The 20,285-nt window shown below is 40.6% G+C and overlaps 3 protein-coding genes and 1 long non-coding RNA gene across 6 annotated transcripts in view; 3 read left to right on the top strand and 1 right to left on the bottom strand.

Moving 5' to 3' along the window:
* The first annotated feature begins 5,695 nt into the window (after positions 1 to 5,695).
* Positions 5,696 to 8,213, top strand: LOC141325575 (ubiquitin-ribosomal protein eS31 fusion protein). The gene is made up of 6 exons (XM_073834350.1): positions 5,696 to 5,733; positions 5,832 to 5,896; positions 7,459 to 7,513; positions 7,592 to 7,677; positions 7,828 to 7,959; positions 8,036 to 8,213. Exons 2-6 carry the CDS (start codon positions 5,849 to 5,851, stop codon positions 8,183 to 8,185), a joined length of 471 nt encoding a protein of 156 aa, XP_073690451.1. The 5' UTR covers positions 5,696 to 5,733; positions 5,832 to 5,848; the 3' UTR covers positions 8,186 to 8,213.
* A 1,000-nt stretch (positions 8,214 to 9,213) lies between these two features.
* Positions 9,214 to 11,981, top strand: prorsd1 (prolyl-tRNA synthetase domain containing 1). Its single transcript, XM_073834349.1, is given in 2 exon segments — positions 9,214 to 9,583; positions 9,821 to 11,981. Coding segments are annotated over 2 exon segments (507 nt in total). The 5' UTR covers positions 9,214 to 9,499; the 3' UTR covers positions 10,244 to 11,981.
* Positions 11,343 to 20,285, bottom strand: part of ccdc88ab (coiled-coil domain containing 88Ab) — a 78,876-nt gene continuing 69,933 nt past the window's right edge. For both annotated transcript variants that reach the window (XM_073834346.1, XM_073834348.1), the window contains one exon: positions 11,343 to 11,825. The gene's annotated coding sequence lies outside the window, so the exon portion shown is untranslated. The remainder of the gene's footprint in view (positions 11,826 to 20,285) is intronic.
* On the top strand, positions 12,655 to 16,118 carry LOC141325576 (uncharacterized). 2 transcript variants are annotated; one of them, XR_012353780.1, is made up of 5 exons: positions 12,655 to 13,019; positions 13,106 to 13,181; positions 13,325 to 13,405; positions 14,211 to 14,302; positions 15,081 to 16,118. It is a non-coding gene; the product is annotated as an uncharacterized lncRNA (long non-coding RNA). The 2 variants fall into 2 exon arrangements; XR_012353779.1 differs by having other exon boundaries at positions 13,103 to 13,181.

Here is a 20,285-nt window from a genome sequence, read left to right as displayed (position 1 = left end):
GTTGACGATTCCTGCTACCTGCCATTGCGACCATTGCCTGAGTATTGAACTGTTTACTGGATTTCCTACGTTGTTCCTGTTTTCCGGTGATTACTCTTGATTGTTGACGATTCTCAATAAATGCTGCAAATGGATCCGCACGTCTCAGTCTGACTCCCTGTGACAGAAGACTTCGCCACTACAAGGATCCAGCAGCTAGCCCTGAGCCACAGCATAAGATGTCTGCCAATCCTGAGCCTGTTGCCAGGATGGCTTCTGTTCCTGAGTTCCCGGCCAAGATGGCTGCCTCGCATGAGTCTGTTCACAAGATGGCCTCCCTTCTAGAGTCTCTTCACAAGATGGCCTCCCTTCTAGAGTCTGTTCGTAAAATGGCTGCCCTTCCAGAGCCATTGCACAAGATGGCTGCCCTTCCAGAGCCTCCGCTGGTCCCGCCCCGCCTTCCAGAGCCTCCGCTGGTCCCGCCCGGCCTTCCAGAGCCTCCGCTGGTCCCGCCCGGCCTTCCAGAGCCTCCGCTGGTCCCGCCCGGCCTTCCAGAGCCTCCGCTGGTCCCGCCCGGCCTTCCAGAGCCTCCGCTGGTCCCGCCCGGCCTTCCAGAGTCTCCGCTGGTCCCGCCCGGCCTTCCAGAGTCTCCGCTGGTCCCGCCCGGCCTTCCAGAGTCTCCGCTGGTCCCGCCCGGCCTTCCAGAGTCTCCGCTGGTCCCGCCCGGCCTTCCAGAGCCTCCGCTGGCTCCGCCCAGCCTTCCAGAGCCTCCGCTGGTTCAGCCCAGCCTTCCAGAGCCTCCGCTGGTTCAGCCCAGTCTTCCAGAGCCTCCGCTGGTTCCATCCAGTCGTCCTGAGATTCCTGTCTGCCCGGTTCTGGTCACGGAGCTCATGCATGGACTGTTCCCACCCACCCTCCCTGCTGCTCCAGTCCCGCCACCTCTGTCTCCTGACAGTCCCTCTGCTCACCCACATCCCACCTTCGGTGCAGAGGACTTGCCGTGGGACTGCCAGTCTCCATCGGTGTCCAGACTGAAGGATCCCTCACCATCACCTCCAGTCTCAGAGTCCTGGACTCCACCTCGGCCCTCTGACCCTGCGGCTCCACCCCGGCTCTGTGCTCCCTCGTCTCCGTTGTCGGCCGTCGGCCCACCAGCTCCTCCGGGCTCCATCGTCTCTCCGGCTCCGCCCCGGTCAGTCGTCGCCCCACCTTCGCCTCTGGACTCTACTCCTCCGGCTGCGCCTCGTCACTCCGTCCTGCCGGCTCTGTGGACCTCCTCCCTCCCGTGGGCACAGCTTCGATCCTCTGTCACTCCGGCTCCGCTGCGTACCTCCGGACCTCCATCTCCGCCGGGGTCGCCAGAGCCTTGGGTTCCGCCTTGGTCCTCCGGATCCTCTGTGTCGCCCAGGACCATCGACTCTCCAGTTTCGCCTCGGGCTCCACCGGCTCCACCTCCGTCAGTCGGCCCCAGGCAGGAGCCAACCCTTCCTCCACCATGGCTTCTCCCTCCGTCGGCTCCGCCTCAGTTTGTAGTTCCTGTACCCCTACATGTACCTGGCCCTCCATCTCTCCCCCTGTTCCGCGTCCGCTCCACCACCCTCCAGGTAATATAAGGTGGTTAGAGCGTCTGGAAGCCGCTCCTTGGGGAGGGGCTCTGTCATGTATCTGGTCTGTCTTCTCATCATGAACTCTTGCACACACATTCTGGACTGCAATCCCCATAAGCCACTGCACCAATCACTGCACACAGCTGCTCCTCGTTTCCCACTGAACTGATTGCTGCACACACCTGTTTCACATTTACCCACATGCATTTAAGCCACAGACACACACACTTCCTTGCGAAGTCTTAAGGTGCGTTCACACCGGACGCGAATGAAGCGGCAAGCGCGAGTGATTTACATGTTAAGTCAATGCAAAGACGCGAATAGCCATCCTGCGGCGCGAAACGCGCGAATGAGGCGGCGCGAAACGCGCGAATAGCGCGGCGCGCATTGAGCGTTCAAGCGATTGCCGCGCCATTCGCGCGAATCGCGCGAAACGCGCGAGTTCAAAACTCTGAACTTCGGCGGAATTCCGCGCCGCGGTAACCAATCAGGAGCTTGCTCTAGTAGTGACGGAGGCAGAAATCCGAAACAACAATGGCGGACAAAATCACCGTTGCTGTCTGTGGTTCCTCGGAGCTGTACGATACATCTTTGGACTTTTGTAGAAACAGGAATAAAAAGGATCTTGCTAAGAATAAAGTGAGTGAAGAGGTCGGACAATCTGGTTAGTTTTAAAAAACGCTCTTTACTCAATTTAACCTACATATACATACATATTGAGACTACAAGCAAGCTAAACCTGGCAAATTGAGCTCATTCACCTATTTTACAACTACTTCCCCGCTGACGAGTGGCAGAAGCCCCTCCCTTGACGCGAATTCGCGTCTGTTGTGAAGAAAATGTCACGCGCGAATGACGCGAATTTTACCGCGCGAATGGCGCGAGTAAACTCAAATGTTCAAGCGTTCAACTACGCGTGAATAGCGCGTTTTTTCCGCGCAAGTCGCGTCCGGTGTGAACGCACCATTATTGTTCCGTATGGTCTGTATTTCCGAGCGTTTCTTCCCAAGTTTGTTTTCCCTTGTGTTGGTTTCCCTGTGTATGACTCTGGACCAGTGGCGGCTACTAGTCTGTCAAATAGGGGAAGCTCATTTTCGGTCTACATCATAAAATTGTCTATTTATTTAAAAGTAAATTCTGCCCTACGTTCCTTTTCAAGAAAATGGTCTGTGACCCTGTCGTACCAACTAGGCGTCTTTTCCAGTGACTTTTCGTGTGCAGTTTCATATGAATGAATGATCTAAAAAAAATATTAAACTCTGTAAAAGTGAAACAAGGAATGTGGTGTATAATTGTGTGAAATGTATGGTGAAAATCAAGCAATTTCGCCAAGCAAATATAAAGAAATAGGTTGCAGCAGTTTTTATTTCGACTGAACTTGAGAAATCCACGATGGGACTGAGCGCAGAGAGCGCGAACGAATAGCTTCAGCGATTCCTTATAGGACAAAATCGCTGTCAGTCAAAAGGAGATGCAATCTTTCGACAGATCCTCCAATAATCACGCAGAAGCTCAGCGTCCAGGCCAGCCCACTCCTCATTCACCCCCAGAGACACTGAGCGTCCGTGGGCGGGACATAATCGCAGCGTTTATCCAATGACCGTCTAGTTTCAAAGCACTGAAAAAAAACGTTCAAAGCAGCCCCATTGAAGTCAATGGACGCTGGGCTTCAATGGGGAAATGCACTGTGACGCTACGGGAATGTATGAGAAGAAAATCAAGTCAGCCGACCTGCTATATCTAACTGATTCTGAACGAATTCGTCTTTGAGATGAACGTTTTCTAACGCATTTTTAGTCAATAAAATGTTAATACAATAGTACGTAATTTGACCATTAATTTTGTGACATTATAGGGGAAGCTGAGCTTCCCTTGCAGTCTTAAAGAAATCGCCACTGCTCTGGACTGTGTACCCCGTTGACGATTCCTGCTACCTGCCATTGCGACCATTGCCTGAGTATTGAACTGTTTACTGGATTTCCTACATTGTTCCTGTTTTCCGGTGATTACTCTTGATTGTTGACGATTCTCAATAAATGCTGCAAATGGATCCGCACGTCTCAGTCTGACTCCCTGTGACAGATATAGCCATCTAGATAAATAGGCTCACTCCTGTTGCTATTACACAGTTACTATAGATGAGTATAGGATATATGAGTCACAGGACTGAAAGTAACAGGATTGAGATTTTAGGATAACATTATTAAACACACAAATACACCCACATGAAGTACATGCTAATATTATGAAGATACTGAGCAAATTATAGCGATTCACCAAAGATTTGTATTTTTTAAATAAACAAGTAACATCTAAGAAATAATTTAGGTAACAGGACAGTATATTGATGCTCTCAGCCATTATTACAATATCATCATATACACAGAAAAGAAAATGAGACCACATGCTTTCAATCATTTCATTGCCTTCAGAAGATCCAGATGTTGTAATATTATGTTGAAAATATGTGAGAATAAAACCTGAGGAGACAACTAAAGTGTATTTTTTTTTATGTCAAATATTATAGATTCATTTTGAAATAAATGTATTTAAAGCACAGATAGGATATGGAGGTACACACAAATGCAAAATAAAAATGATTTCTGAAGAATTCTCAACATTATATTTCATGTTCAAATGTAGCAGTTTAAAATGTAGTAGTTTTTATTATTTTTTAAAATGATATATTTTACATTTGCAGTTAGATTAATGTGCAGGACTTATTAATAAAATGTACTTCATAGTTAATTTTCATGCATATTTGTTGTATAATGTCCTGGGGACAGAAATGGCACCCATTCAGTGGAATGGCCATTATTCATTTAAAATAAAAATCATAACTAACAGTTTAAACGGTTTCTGTGTATGTGATCATAATAGGCTACATGCTATAGTCTTTAAAAACATCTTAGTGTGATTTGAGACACAACCGGTGTGTGCGACAGTGTTGCCAGATCAGGTTGACGATTTCCAGCCCAAAAGCTCACCAAAACCCGCCCACTTCAACAAAAACCAGCCCAAATTTTAACTGCCAAAATAAGGAGAATTTTATTGCCATGTCAAGGTTGATAAGGACCATTTTTATCTCTTTAAAAAAAAGAATAATGACAACTAAAATAAAGATAAATCAATTTCACAGGAATATGGACCAAAACAGTCCGAAAATATGCGTAAAATGTCCAGAAATCTTTTCAAAGTGGAAATTAACCGATGACTTTAACCCTTGGAAAAACGCATGCATCATTTTTAATGTCCACAGTAAAAAATATGCTAATTTCTGTGCAAAAAGTGCACAATAAAGTGATGAGAAACAAATGTAATGTAAAACCCCGTCACTCACAAGTCATCACATCTCACTAACGTAAAAGACGTAAATTGATTGACAGGTCTCTGTTAAACTAAACCAGTAAGGGTTCCGTTAAGCAAAAATGAGTTTATGACTGCACTACACATTATATTACTGTGATACTTTGAGCTCGAACGTACTAAAATAACATGACTAATGATAAAAGCGAAGAGAAAAACAGCTGATTGTGCGGCTTTTATTTTTTTTTAAGCAGCCCAAATTTTGTCTACCCGCCCAATGCGTTATTCTCCGGTCCAAGCCGAGCAAAAGAAGCCCAATCTGGCAACACCGTCTAGACAGTAATCACAAACGCCTGTGATTGGTCCATCACTGCAGCGCCGCGAAAAATAACGAGTATCACGTGACAGCGGCCCCACACTGCTGTGGATAGCGGTTTAATAAGGCTTAATTCACGAGAAAAATGTCATTAATAAACGTTACTACACCTCCAGTTTAAACTTGAGAACAATAAGACTTAAAACAAGAAAATTACTAAACACCGTATCTGACTACTTTAAAAAAAAAACTTACGTGCCGCCTGTAACAATCTCTTCATGCTGATTTACATTTATTATGACGGTCACAAGCAAAATTGAAAAAAAAAAATACTGCGCTGAAGAAATATTACAAAACATGAAAACAATATATTAGACGCACGCATTATCATTTTCCTACGCCTTGATTATTTGGGTGTTCTCATTTTTGATCAGGCGCCTTGTGTGACCGCGCACTCCCGCGCTGAAGCCCCGTGCACGCGCACTAGCGCTCCTCTCCTCATGGTCCGCCATTAGCACTGCAGCGGTGAGTGAACGCTCATACACAGCCATACAGTAAAACGACACAAAACTACACACCACACGCTTAAACACACAGGTTAAACGCGCTGTTTGTGTGTGCAGGTGCACGCCAGTCCAAAATGCAGATTTTCGTGAAAACGCTGACGGGTAAAACCATCACACTCGAGGTGAGTGAGAGAGAGAGTCTCATATCACAGTCAACACTGCTGTGAACACCAATGAAGAGTGTGTGTGTGCTCCAGCTCAGCTCAGTTATACACATATATATAGTCCAGTGTCACATGTCAGCTTATCCGTAATGAAGTACTGTTATATATAACGTTATATGGTCATGGCAGAATTAGGAGTGAACCCAGAGTAACCCGGATAATAGTAATAGTAATGGTAATAGTTCTTTCAAAGTTGTAAACAAATGTTCTTCCAGTAAGGTGTTCGTAGTTTTCAGTCATGTTAAGATCTGGAGGACTAAACATCCAGAGAACAGAAGCACAAACCTGACAATTTACCATCTGTTTCCACTCCACAAATATTTAGATCGCCTCTCACAAGAATAAAACAAATACGTCAACAAAATGCATGTTTTGGCCATTTGCAATCCATATGAAGCACCCACCGCAATATTTCAATCACTAAATTTAGCAGCACATTCTAAAACATTTAATATGAAAACACTTAAAGTGCCATAATATTTTCAGACAGTTGTATTAAGAGATCAAATTCAGTATACACCTTATAGAGCGTTTACATTACATCATCAGTCGGCCATATTGGTGGCACTGAACGTAAACGGTGCCACTGAACCGAATGAAACGCACATATTTGGCTGATTATTACTGAAAAAAGTTAGTTATTGTCATGTTTTGGGCTGAACTAATCGGTTGAACAGGGAAAAAACATAAGCGGGTGCTATAGACTGACAAAAGATATAACAAATCAAGGAGAAGAGTGCAAAAACTGTCTGAGGAACAAAAGGTGTTTGTAGTTGGACAAACTGAACCAGGATTTCCAGAGCAAGAATCTGGACAACATTCGTGTTTTTTATTATTTCCGTCAGGAAAGGTGAAATATTAGGCTAATATCTTCATTAATACAGCTCGTATGTGTCTTTACCACCTATTAGCTATAGTTTGTCAAAATATTGCACGCTTCCCTGCTTACAAAGTCCTTTTTTATATGATTTAGCAGCTTCCACACATTTTGTTTGTGGTTTAACAGCTTAAATTAGCAGAATGTTTTCAGTAGTACATCAACTGTGCGATCCGTGCTGAGTGTCTCCAATATGGCCAAGCTGTGACCGAAGTGCAAACCCTCTGTTGATGATGCATACGTTATACAGGCACGCAGATGAGCTAAACATATGAACGCAATGTGCTAAAGGGTTCATTGATTTATTTATAATGGTTTTTACAGAAAAAATGTTGTATGTTGTGTTTATATTCTGTGTTCATCTGCTTGCCATCGTAAGGTTTATACTGAATTTGGCCTTTAAATGGGATTGTCTTACTGCATTACTAGTCTGTGTCATGCGAACCGTGTAAGAATAAGCAGAGGTCAGTGCAGGAAAGCTGTGTTTGTTCCTGTAAGGATGTGATGTCATGTGAAAACTGAATAATTCAGAGTCATCAATTTTTTTAATAGCATTTGCAAAACACTAGGTAAAAAAAAAAGAGATCCAGCCCTGTCTGTGTTCACTGCCCTGTCATGCTGTAATCCTCCATATCTCCTGCAGGTCGAGCCGTCAGATACTATTGAAAATGTCAAGGCAAAGATCCAGGACAAAGAAGGTGATGTACAGCACGGTTTGACTGCTTTCCTGTGTGTTTGTGTTCATCTGTGCTGAGCGGCTGCTGTTTGTCCTGCAGGGATTCCTCCGGACCAGCAGAGGCTGATCTTCGCTGGGAAGCAGCTGGAGGATGGACGCACGCTGTCGGACTACAACATACAGAAGGTGCGTGTGGGACCTCAGCTCCATTAGAACTGAAGCTCGTCCTCATCTGAACACGTGTGTGTGTGTGGTGTCTGTGTTGTGTGTGTGTGTGTGTGTGTGTGTGTGTGTGTGTGTGTGTGTGTGTGTGTGTGGTGTGCGCGGTGTGCGCAGGAGTCCACTCTGCACCTGGTGCTCCGGCTGCGCGGCGGAGCCAAGAAGAGGAAGAAGAAGTCCTACACCACACCCAAGAAGAACAAGCACAAGAGGAAGAAGGTGAAGCTGGCGGTGCTCAAGTACTACAAGGTAACCCCAGCACCTCCTCACCTCATCTCTGTGGTCTGTTGTTGAGCGTGACGCTGATGATGCTGTGCCGCCGCAGGTGGATGAGAACGGGAAGATCCACCGTCTGAGACGCGAGTGTCCGGCCGACGAGTGCGGCGCTGGAGTCTTCATGGCCAGTCACTTCGACAGACACTACTGCGGGAAGTGCTGTCTGACCTACTGCTTCAACAAACCTGAGGATAAATAATCAATAAAACACACCGATCGTCATCATCTCTCGGACTCTGCTCTTCTCTCATTTCATGAAGCTGATTTTTTTGTAGGGATGCACTGATTAAAGTGTTGTTTTGTAATTTATTTTTTTCTTTGAACAGCAAGACAAAACTAAAAAGCAAATATTGGCTATTTAATTTATGCAATGGTAAAAAAAAAATTTACCAAATACATGAGGGAACACACAAAACTGTGTTCAGTAATAGGCCTTCGTCCCAGTGTGTAATTTTGTTCGGCTTCGGCCAAGAATCTTCATTTCAGTGCATTTTTAATTTTTTCTAGTTATTGCCTGTGAAAGGTAATAATGTCGTGCACTATGATTGTTCTTGAGTCAGTGTTTGAGTGTCTTCCTGTGAAAAATCACAGCTGAATCCATCCTTCTGATGGGATCAGGATAATCCTGTTTTTTTGGATCAAATAGATCCCAATCTGAGTTCAAAGTTCTGAATAACCCAAAGGGGAGGTTTGATCCAAATCAAATATAAGATTGGATAACATGGTCTGATTTTAATTTAAAATCTCTCTTTTACTTTTGAAAAACCCATTTCCATGATTTGATCCAATCCGTGATCCAAAATCCCTCTGGATTACTTTTGGAAAAACTGGCCCTGAAGAGAAAAGGTGAAACAAATCATTAAAATATGAGTCCATAATAACGCTTCCTCCAGTGAAAAGGTGGTCAGGTCTGAATCAGGAGAGAAATCTGCACAGATCAAGCACCGTTTACAAGCCAGAACAGCTCTAAACAAATATGTGGCTGGATTTTGATCTGAGAGATAAGAGGAGATGGACTTTTTCACGGGATTATTATTAGTTTATAGATTACAAACGTCTTAAAGATGTGGCAAAAGATCAGTAAAGTGGTATAATAACCACAAAACATTCAGACGTGTTTGTAAGTGGTGGAGGGCGGCAGGTGGCGCTGTTTAACAACAGTCTCCAAACCGGAAGCGGCGTCTGCTGTGGAGAGAAAACGTGTGAAGGAGAGTTTAACAAGTTTTGCAGCTCTCCAAAGATTTATTTAATCTATAATTTCTCCATTTGATAACTTATTCTTTATTTTGATGTGTTTTAATCATAGTTTATATGAACCGCATCGCTATCTGTATGAAATCGCCGATACTGTAATGAATGTAGATGAGGACGTGGCCGTTCCTTTACTCAACGCCGCTGGCTCCTGACCAATCACAATCGTCTGCTGTTAGTCTGGACCAATCACAGAGCTTGTGCGCTGTAACCATATAAGCATATCCACATACAGTTGAAGTGACAGCTGTTGTTAGTCGCGATGGCGTCTGTGGAGCTGAGGAAGGAGCTGGAGGAGCTGCTCAAGCGACTGGATATTGACACGATCTGCATCGAGCATCCAGAGGTGAGACCATGATGAAGTATAACACATGAGAGGAGAAACTCAAGACTGTTTCTTCATTGGCGTACACACACTCACACTTACATAAGGTGATTTATAGCTCATAACAAATCGTAACCTCGTGATTGTTTGAGGAATTAAGCCATTCTAACCATCATCATTTGTGTAAAGCTGCTCTCAAACAGCATGTCGTGTGAGAAGTGCTATAAATGAATGCATTGGAGTGTGTTTGTGTTGGAGGTGTTCACGGTGGAGGAGATGATGGTCCACATGGCTCACGTCAACGGCGTCGTCGCCAAAAACCTCTTCCTGAAGGACAAGAAGAAGAAGAGCCTGTGGCTGCTGTCCGCCAGACACGACCGGCAGATCAACCTGAGCGACGTGGCCAAGCGTCTGGGGCTGGGGACGCTGCGTCTGGCGGAGGAGTCCGTGATGCTGGACAAGCTGAAGGTGGGTCAGGGCTGCGCCACGGCTCTCGCGCTCTTCTGCGACACCGAGCGGAGCGTCAGGATGGTGCTGGACCGAGACCTGACCCACGGCGGACACTAGAGGGTCTACTTCCACCCCATGACCAACAGCGCCTCCACCGGACTCAAGCCGGACGACCTGCTCCGCTTCCTGAAGGAGACCGGCCACGAGCCCCTCATCCTGGACCTCGACTGAGTCGCAGATGCTGCTCTGGAACTGGCAGCTTAGATACTTTCTTACCGCCTTAAGACGCACATTTACATCTCCAGACAGCAGACCAATGTCAGACTACTGTATGACCCACATTACCCTACATTAGTTCACTTCCAGTACTAAAATGTCCAGATAATGTACTCACCCCCTTGTCATCCAAGATGTTCATGTCTTTCTTTCTTCAGTCGTAAAGAAATGATGTTTTTTGAGGAAAACATTTCAGGATTTCTCTCCATATAATGGACTTCTATGGTGCCCCGAGTTTGAACTTTCAAAATGCAGTTTAAATGCAGCTTCAAAGAGCTCTAAACGATCCCAGTCAAACAATTCGTTATTTTCTAAACAAATTAACAATTTATATACTTTTTAACCTCAAACGCTTGTCTTGTCTGGTTTCTGTGATGTGAATGCATAGTCTTTGTAATCTGCTTTAAGACAGTTAGGGTATGGCAACAAACTCCCAACTCATTTTTTCTTCAACATCAAAATCCTCCTACATCGCTGTTTTACCTTTTTTTTTTTGTAAAGGGTTTGATCTTCTTTGCGCGTTCACTTCGTGAACACTGGGTCTGTAATTCTGCAGCAACGTAAGGATGATTTTGAAGTTAGAGGAGAAAATGAGAGTTTTTCCACAAACCCTAACTGTCTTGAACCAGAAAAAAACAGTTAACACAGAGCTAGTCAAGACAAGCATTTGAGGTTAAAAAGTATATAAATTGTCAATTTGTTTCAACAATGATCGATTGTTTCGCTAGATAAGATTTCTTTCTCAGCTGGGATCCTTTGAAGCTGCATTTTGGAAGTTCAAACTCGGGGCACCATAGAAGTCCACTATATGGAGAGAAATCCTGAAATTGTTTCCTCAAAAAACATCATTTCTTTACGACTGAAGAAAGAAAGACATGAACATCTAGGATGACAAGGGGGTAACAACATTATCTGTAAATGTTTGTTCTGGAAGTGAACTACTCCTTTAACATCACGTCATTAGGACCAGGTTTATAACACATCTGTATATTCTCCTTCTGTTGTGTTTTTCTAGTACTGCAGCGGTGGAGGATGAGAATAAGACAGTGGTCAGGAAGTTTATAACATTGATTTAATTTATGAAAAGAGGAATGAAGCGGTATGTGTCATTCACACAGGAGTAACACAGTCTTTTGGCACACACACACACACACACACACACACACACACACACACACACACACACACACACACACACACACACACACGCACACACGCACACACACACACACACACACACACACACACACACACACTCTCTGGGTCTGTATTTTTGGTGTTGGGGGTCCTCAGGGCGTGGGGTGTCTGTCTGCAGGTCTGGTGACAGCGGCGCACATGCAGTGATGGTGAGGATGAGAGACGAGCTCCAGATTCTTCAGCTTTCTCTCAGAGTCCTTCTGCTTCCTTGATTCAAGGAAAAGGACATATTTTCTGTTTTGACTGCTGAGGGCTCCATGATTACAAAAGAGAGAGAAACGGTGTGTTTCTCATGGCAGGAGATTGTAGGGTTGTGCCGGTCTTCAGACGATGAGTCTCTCTGATGGAGAACAGGAGATGAAACACGTCAGAGGAGAAACACACAGATGTACTCATCTCAATCTCAATCTCAGGAAACACTGCTGTTTGTGGCTCATCACAGTCTGCTCATACTGATTCATGTCGGATTCTCAATCAAATAAATGCTTTTTCTCTATTACTGTGAACTGTGGAAAAGTTGAACCATTTTAGTAGCTTCACAATGAAGAACTGATGACCAGAGGTTTGGTTTTTACACTGTCTGAATGGAAATATAGCTGGGAACAATATCAATGTTCATTTCTGTGTTGTTTATAACACATTTATAGAAGTATTTTCTCTGAATGACGTGACCATTGTGTGGGGAAAACTAGAGGTAAAGCATTACAATATTGAGTTACTTCCTAAAAAAGGAACTGTTACTTAGTTACTTTTTATGGAATGCGTTACGTTACTTTTGAGTTACTTGTTTAAATCTGGGCAGGACTTGTTTGTTTTTAATATACAAAGTTCTACTTTTGACAAATGTAAAAGCTGTTTCACACCGAAAGATAAAAGTAAATTCACATCGGTACAGTAGACCAGTGTTGTCAGAGATGGGCATAAATACATAGAAATGTATTTAAAATAAAAATACAAAATACTGAGTGGAAAAATTTAAATACAAATACAGTATTTTGTATTTTTAAAATACACAAAATACATGTGAAATTGGAAACATACACATTTTAAATAGAACAACTCACAGAAATGTTATGGGACAAGAACAAAAATCTTGTTAAATATAATTAGCTAAGCTAATTATAAATAGTCATAGCGAATGAAGAAACTACATAGGACTACACTGTAAACCCCACTGTTGTCATTAATAAAGAGATTAAGTTAATATAACTTGACATTACTTAAAATACCAAGTTTTGGCATCAAAACTTAAACAGGTGTGGTTAACTTACTCATTTGGCAGCAAAAAACTTTTTAATTGATATTTTAAGTTATCTGAACTCAACATTTTAATTAATTTGAAAGATTCACAATGTCTATTTAAAATGATTGGTCGCACTTGAAATTCTGCTTTGACAACCGCGCTGATTGGTCGATATAAGTTATATGACACAAGGCGGTATTTTTTCTCGTCATGCTGAATTTTGCTGAAGAACCAGCAGGACAGACGCACTAGCAGAAACCATCTGACACAAGAAAGACAAAAGTTAAATCAGTAAGTAGAGATTTAAACGCTCATATACATTTTTTTTTAATTGATTTACACGTTATTCCAATCTATTTTTTGTTTTGCTCCAGTAGCAGCACAAGTAAGCTGGCGGTAAAGCAGGCGGGAAGAAAGCCGTCGTGAAAGATTCATTAGAGTGAAGTTACACAGGTAGGTTAATGGTAAAATATAAGTGTAAATTTTGCTTGGTTCCGTTTTATTTTTGGAGTATTTTGTACTTATAAATATGCCGGAGTTTCTAAATTTCTATAAGAACATTTGAATTTCCCGCTTAACTTTTTTTCCTCCCCCAGCGGCACTTGCAGGCAGGCGGTCGTGAAGCAGGCAGGGACAGGGATGGAGTCGGTCGTGACGAAGGCCCATGGATTACGCTGGTAAGTTAATGTTTAACACGCCTGTACGTTGTGACTTGCTTAATTTATTAATGTTTCTTTGATGTTGTGTTTTTAAAAGCGAGAATGAGAACTTGCGCTGTTGTGTATGCGCTTATGAGGGAACAAAACACGGACATGTACCGTTAAAGTTCGCTTTTACCTCAAGGTGCGCGCATAAACGGTCAAATGCACGCAAAAATATTTCAAAATGAGGCGCTCGCTTGGTGATTATTCACGTAAACCCTTGTCAGTTATGTCTTAAATGATCATAAACAGTTGAGAATGAAAATACGTTTGTAACAGTATATTGCATCCGTGTGGCTATTAATGCAGGTTTACTAAAGGTTTCATGAGGAGAACAATGCAAAGCTAAAAATTAACGAAATTGTGACACATTTACAGAGATAGGCCTATGTTTTTAATTAATAATTCTGTTCATGTAATGTGTTCTTGGTGCATAATATTAATTATTCGTTTTTAATAGATTTTATAAAATGTATTCAATCCTATCTGCATTTTGTTTTTAATCAAGTTACGTTACCATTAGCAGAGCTGTGACTGTTTTACATGTCCCTGTGAGCGATTTGTTGACTTTTTACTGTCGGGAAAGACGTGCAAAAATGTTGTAACAACGTTAACTTAGTTGGATCAGGTGTGTTTAATTAGGATTTCATCTAAACTCTGCAGGGCTCTGTCCCTCCAAGAATTGACACCCCTGATTTAAATGCTGTTATGAATTTCATTAAAAAAAGTAGTAATAGCCAGTGGTTAGATTTAATATAATTGTTTTTTTGTTTTCACACAGAAGTTGTCAGAGCCGACTGAGGACCGAACTCTTGTGCTCCAAGGACCACCTCTTGTGTTTGGAGATGTTTGGGGATTTCTTCGACATGTTTGGTAAGTATTCCATGTAGAAAATAATGTCAAAAAGACAAGCACACATTAGATCACTCACACTCATTATATAAATTTGAATCTAAAGTGTTATTTCACTCAAAAATTAGAATTTTGTCAGTAGTTACCCTCGTGTCATTCCATATACGTAAGACTTCCGTTCCTCTTTGGAACACAAATGAAGATTTTTAAAATAATTTTCAAGAGTTTTCCATTTCTCCATAGACGGACAAGAAAAGGTAAGAAAGACATGTGGTTCCAGTGATTTAACCTCAATTTTATTAAACAACGCACATGCTTAGGTTTGCATGAAACAAACTATAAAAACTATTAAAAATACAGATCCCCAATGCATGTTCACGAGAGCATCACAGTGCATGTGTTTTGTGTTCACGCAAGATCTGAAATCTGAACAGGCCTTGAATAATTTTATTTTGTAAGTGGTAAATTACATGTTTTTGCACTAAACACTCGCGCTGCTTCATAAAATTGAGTTTAAACCACTGAAGTCTCATGGATTTTTTTTCTAGACCTTGAAAATGTTACATTGGATCTCTGGAGAAACAGAAATCTCTTGGGTTTCCTTAAAAAAATCTTAATTTTTGTTTGGAAGAAGAACAAAGGTGTTAGGGGTGTGGAATGACATGAGAGTGAGCAATGACAGAATTTGCATTTTTGGGTGAACTGTTCCTTAAGATTAAGTTGCACTGTTTGAAATCTACATGAGCTTGCATGCATGTGAATTAACTTTAATTTGATAATGTTTTTTCATCTTTAATAGATGTCTGATGATCACAGCTCAAATCTTGCTGTTGTCAGTGGGGATTGTAATAGTTGAAGATGGGACTACTCTTCAGCCTCTCAACTCTTGGAAAAGTGGTGATGGACAATCTAAGTGACCTTCCTGAATCAATGTGCCTTCTGTTTGGACAAATTTATGTTACAGGTTTTGTGCTTTTCTTGTCAGCTGAGAAAAAAAAAATGAAAATGACCTTTACATTGGAAATTAAAAACATGTTTATGTTAACAGTCAGTAAGACTTTCACCAACAGAGAAGAAACACCTTTTTTTTTTTTTTTTGTATAACACACACTCCAAGGAACTGGTATATCTCAAATTTGTCTTGTAAAAATGTGAAAAAATAAATAAATAATAGGTTTACATTTAAAACAGTTAACTGTAAAAAAAAAATGCTTATGTTGTTGTTCATGTCTTTTAAAAATGTAAGCTTACTATTAAAAATGAGCTGTTTTGTTTAAAAATGTGATATTAAATGTGAGTTTACAGTCAAAAATAGGAGTTTACTGTTAAAAAATGTGAATGTACTTTAAAAAATGTAAGCTCATGATGCTGTTGTTCATGTCTTTCTGGAAATGTGAGCTTACTGTTAAAATTAAAAATTAGCTATTTTGTTGTACATATGTCTTTTAAAAATATGACAGTGTGGGCTTACAGACAAAAATATGAGTTTACTGTTAAAAAAGGAGCTCATGATTTTGTTCATGAATTTTATAAATGTGAGCTTACTGTTATAAGTAATGTAAATGCAGTATAAGCCTAATAAAGTGGTTGATGTGGAAAAAAAACCTTGTTTTAATGATTTATAAATTATTTAATACAAGTAGAATATATATATTTATATATAAGCTGAAAATTTAGGAAGTTTAGTCTGTTAGCCCTTTTAAGTTATCTGTACTTAAACATTTAAGTTAATTCAATGAAGAGACCACATTCGTTCAACTCAATAAATCGAGTTGTCATTTTCCCATTACTCAAACGAACTGAGGGAATCACTTTCCTCAAATCATTTGAGTAGTCTGAACTTATTAGGGTTTACAGTGTAGTGACTTTTAATTCCTTGCCTCATCTCTGCTCTCTCTGTCATTCTGTCACCATAATCTCCCTCTCTCTTTCTTTCTTTCTTTCTTTAGTGCTTGCTTCCTTGCTGGTAACCACAAATAAACTAATGTAGTGAAAAATAGCAGCCATTTGTATACTTACTTCTGACCAGGTTACAATGCAGGCTATTCCTTGTGGTGAGCACTATTAAAAAAATCATACTGTATTTAAAACTGTGATAACCTTTTCTGCTATCGGGCAAAGAACAGGGATGGGCAATATGACCAAAATCTTATTTTTACATCACAGCAAGTTTTAAAACCACATCAAAAACTAGCTGAATATTCTCTCTCTCTCTCTCTCTCTCTCTCTCTCTTTTTTTTTTTTTGCAGGTTGTACAATACTTTTTAAGCATAGCAACTTTTATATTTATTTCATGTAAAGTTTGCTTCTATATACAGTTTGTTAAAATTAGAAAGTTTATTAAAAAAATGTTAAATTATTATTATTAATATATTAATTTATTAATATACATTTATTAATATAAATGCACACAATCACTACATTAAAGTGATGGTGACAGACACCTTCTTTTGTCTCTACATCAATCATTTGCATAGATGGGGAACAATCCCAATTCGGAAATGTTACATGGCATGGAAATGGCATTTTCATTAAGCACCATGTTTGTAAAATGCTTGAAATTTACTAAATGAGCCTGCATAGCAGAAATATTTGAATAAAGTAATGGTCCATGTTTCATCCATTCGTTAATTAAAAGAACATTTTTAATGAATTAAAAAAATATATATACAATTTAGTGTTACACAGACTAATGTTTTTTTTTCCAAAATCACAAGTTACAAATTCAAATACTGCGTTTAACGGGATTATTTGATTCTTTTGGTGTGGAGAAAAATGACCGATTTACAGAATTATAAAACACATTGTCGGCACTCCACTCTGTCACGGAGTGTGTGCACACAAAAAAAGCCATTTAAAACGCACTCAAATGTAAAACCGAAGTAGGGTAAATGACAAAAAGACGAGAGTTGTTGGCTTGATTAGCCTATAATATGATGCATATTCTAATGGTAAACTGGATTTCTTATGTAATTAATAAATGTCTGTGCACAATAAATGTGTATATATATTAGCTCGAACCTGAAATGAAATTACGTTACAGAAAGCTGTATTTATCAGGAGCACTAATATTTGAGTGCAACTTTAAGACAAATCTCATGAACGGAAAACTCATGAATATTCATGTTAGCTCCGCCCAGTGTCACAGAAAATCTCAGACACCGAATATTTCAGAACACTGGCAGCTGATGTGCTTGAGTGTTACGGTTGGGGGAGGGCTGTGTCTGAACTAAATCAGCACCCTGATGAAGAGGTTGATTGGCACAAAGTATTTTATGTATTTTGAAAATACAAAATACTCATCTTAAATCTATTTAAATACAAATTACATTCGATTTTTCCCAAAGGCTTTAAAATACAAAATAGTATTTTGTATTTCAAATACGTATTTTAAATACATTTATCTAAAATACTGCCCATCCCTGAGTGTTGTCAACTCATTTTCTGAGTAAGTAGCTAAAGTAGCACACACACACACACACACACACAGAGGGCGCTGCGCACGTGGCGACCAGCAGCAGATCAGAAAACAGTCTGTGTCGTTTGTTTGTTTGTTTTCTTTTAAATAGTTTTTAAAGTTGTTTAGAGTTGTTTGCGCTTGCCTTGGAGTTCTTTGGACTTTGTTGTTGGAAACCAACTAAAGCCAAATGGATGTGTTGGCCATTGTTTTATTGTGGGTGCTGTTTCTTCTCCCTGCGTGTTTGAAAGCATCACCTGCTAAACAACCGGTGAGAATTCAATACGACAGAGAGTTTCTCCTTCAGTGGCATCGGCCCTACAATATTCGTCATCCTGTGGATTTACGTTCATCGCATGGAAACGGTGTTCGCGACAACGGATTGTATGTTAGACGGGATCATAACCCTCAAAAAATACGGAAGAGAGGGAAGAAAGGAGGGGTACGAGTGAAGCTAAGGAGGTCTCGGCTAAACCGTACTCCTCTCCCGTCTATCGTCATGGCAAATGTTCAGTCCCTCAGGAATAAGATCGATGACCTACAGGCAATGGTACGTTTTCAACATGACTATAAGAATGCTTGTATTTTGGCTCTTACTGAGTCATGGTTAAAGAACAATGATCCTGATAATTCTGTAATTATTGATGGATTTGGCACTCCTTTTCGTACCGATCGTTGCCCTGGAGTGACGGGGAAAAAGCAAGGAGGTGGTGTTTGTCTATATATTAACCACAAATGGTGTAGTTCCGTTATTGTGAGAGAGAGTGTGTGTACTAATGACATTGAACTACTCTCTGTATCACTCCGGCCACAGTATCTTCCTCGGGAGTTTCCACAACTTTTTGTTACCGTGGTCTATATTCATCCGAGGGCTAACGAAGCAAACGCAGCAGAGACTCTTGGAAATGTTGTACACAAACTGCAATGCATTTCCCCAGATGCTCCGAATTTAATTATGGGGGATTTTAATAAATGTCCCATGAAGCAGTGCTTAAGGAACTTTTATCAATATGTGACTTGCCCCACACGTTTTAATAAGACTCTTGACCTTTGCTATGGATCAATCAAAGGCGCATATAAGTCTGTTGTCAAGCCTCCTGTGGGGACGGCAGACCATAATACAGTCTTGCTTGTCCCAGTATACAAAACTGTTTTAAAAAGTGAAAAACCGCAGAAGAAGAATATTAGAGTATGGTCTGAGGAGTCCACTGCATCTTTGCAAGGATGCCTGGAATGCACGGACTGGAATATTTTTTACAATTCTTGCTCAGAAATAGATGAACTTACAGATGCTGTCAGTAGTTATATCTCGTTTTGTGAAGACATGCTTATCCCCTGTAAGACTGTCAAAATATTCCCAAACAACAAGCCATGGTTTACAAATTCCTTAAAAGTACTTATGAATGAAAGATGTAGAGCATTTTATGAAGGTGATTTGGTTAAAAGATTAAAACTGCAGAAAGAGATTAAAATTGAAGTGAGGAAAGCAAAGTTAAAGTATAAAACAAACTTAGAGGAAGAGTTGAGTAGGAATAACTTGGGGTCAGTTTGGAAGGGAATGACAGCTATAACAGGATTTAAAGGGTGTGAGTCTAGGAAAATACAGCTACCTGGGTATGAGTCTAGTAGTCAATTGGCCGAGGAACTAAACAGGTTTTATTTACGCTTTGATTCTCCTGAAACTGGTCTTAAAATGGAGTCTATGAATTTTAATGTGAGTTGTGATGGTGATTATAATATTTTTTTTGATGAATTAGATGTAATTAAAGTTTTTAAGGGTTGTAAGAGGACAAAAACTCCTGGGCCAGATAATCTTGGTGGGCATTTAATTAAGGTTTGTGCTGAACAATTGGCACCAGTATTTTGTAATATTTTTCAGTGGTCTTTTGCTCTCCAGAAAGTCCCGACTCTGTGGAAACAGGCCACTGTGGTGCCTGTGCCTAAAACTGCAAAGGCAGTAACACTTAATGATTTTAGGCCAATAGCTCTCACTTCCTTAATAATGAAATGTTTTGAGAAACTGGTAAAAGAGGAGTTGTTGTCTAAAACAAAAATTCTTTTAGATCCTCTCCAATTTGCTTATAGAACACAACGAGGTGTTGAGGATGCAACAGCAACTTTATTAAATTTGGTTTTAAAGCACTTAGAGGGGAGCAAAACACATGTCAAACTTTTATTTGTGGATTTTTCATCTGCTTTTAATTCATTACAACCACAGATTTTAGCAGACAAGTTAATTTCTAATTTTGGTCTTAATCCTAATTTGGTAGGTTGGATTCTTGACTTTTTAACTGATAGAATTCAACGAGTGAGAGTTAATGATAGTTTCTCAACTCCATTAATCACATCTGTAGGAACTCCTCAAGGCTGTGTTTTGTCCCCTTTATTATATATTTTATACACAAATGATTGTATCAGTAAGCATAAAAATAGGTTTTTCTTAAAGTTTGCTGATGATACAGCCATTGTGAGTCTTTTGGAAAATAATGAAACATGTCATGGGTCAGTGATCGACGATTTTGTTGAATGGTGTGATGATGCCTGTTT

This window comes from Garra rufa, chromosome 2, assembly GCF_049309525.1.
Source record: "Garra rufa chromosome 2, GarRuf1.0, whole genome shotgun sequence".
Taxonomy (NCBI): Eukaryota; Metazoa; Chordata; class Actinopteri; order Cypriniformes; family Cyprinidae; genus Garra; species Garra rufa.
Note: the sequence above shows the minus strand (reverse complement) of the source record. Positions and strands in the feature narration are given on the sequence as shown.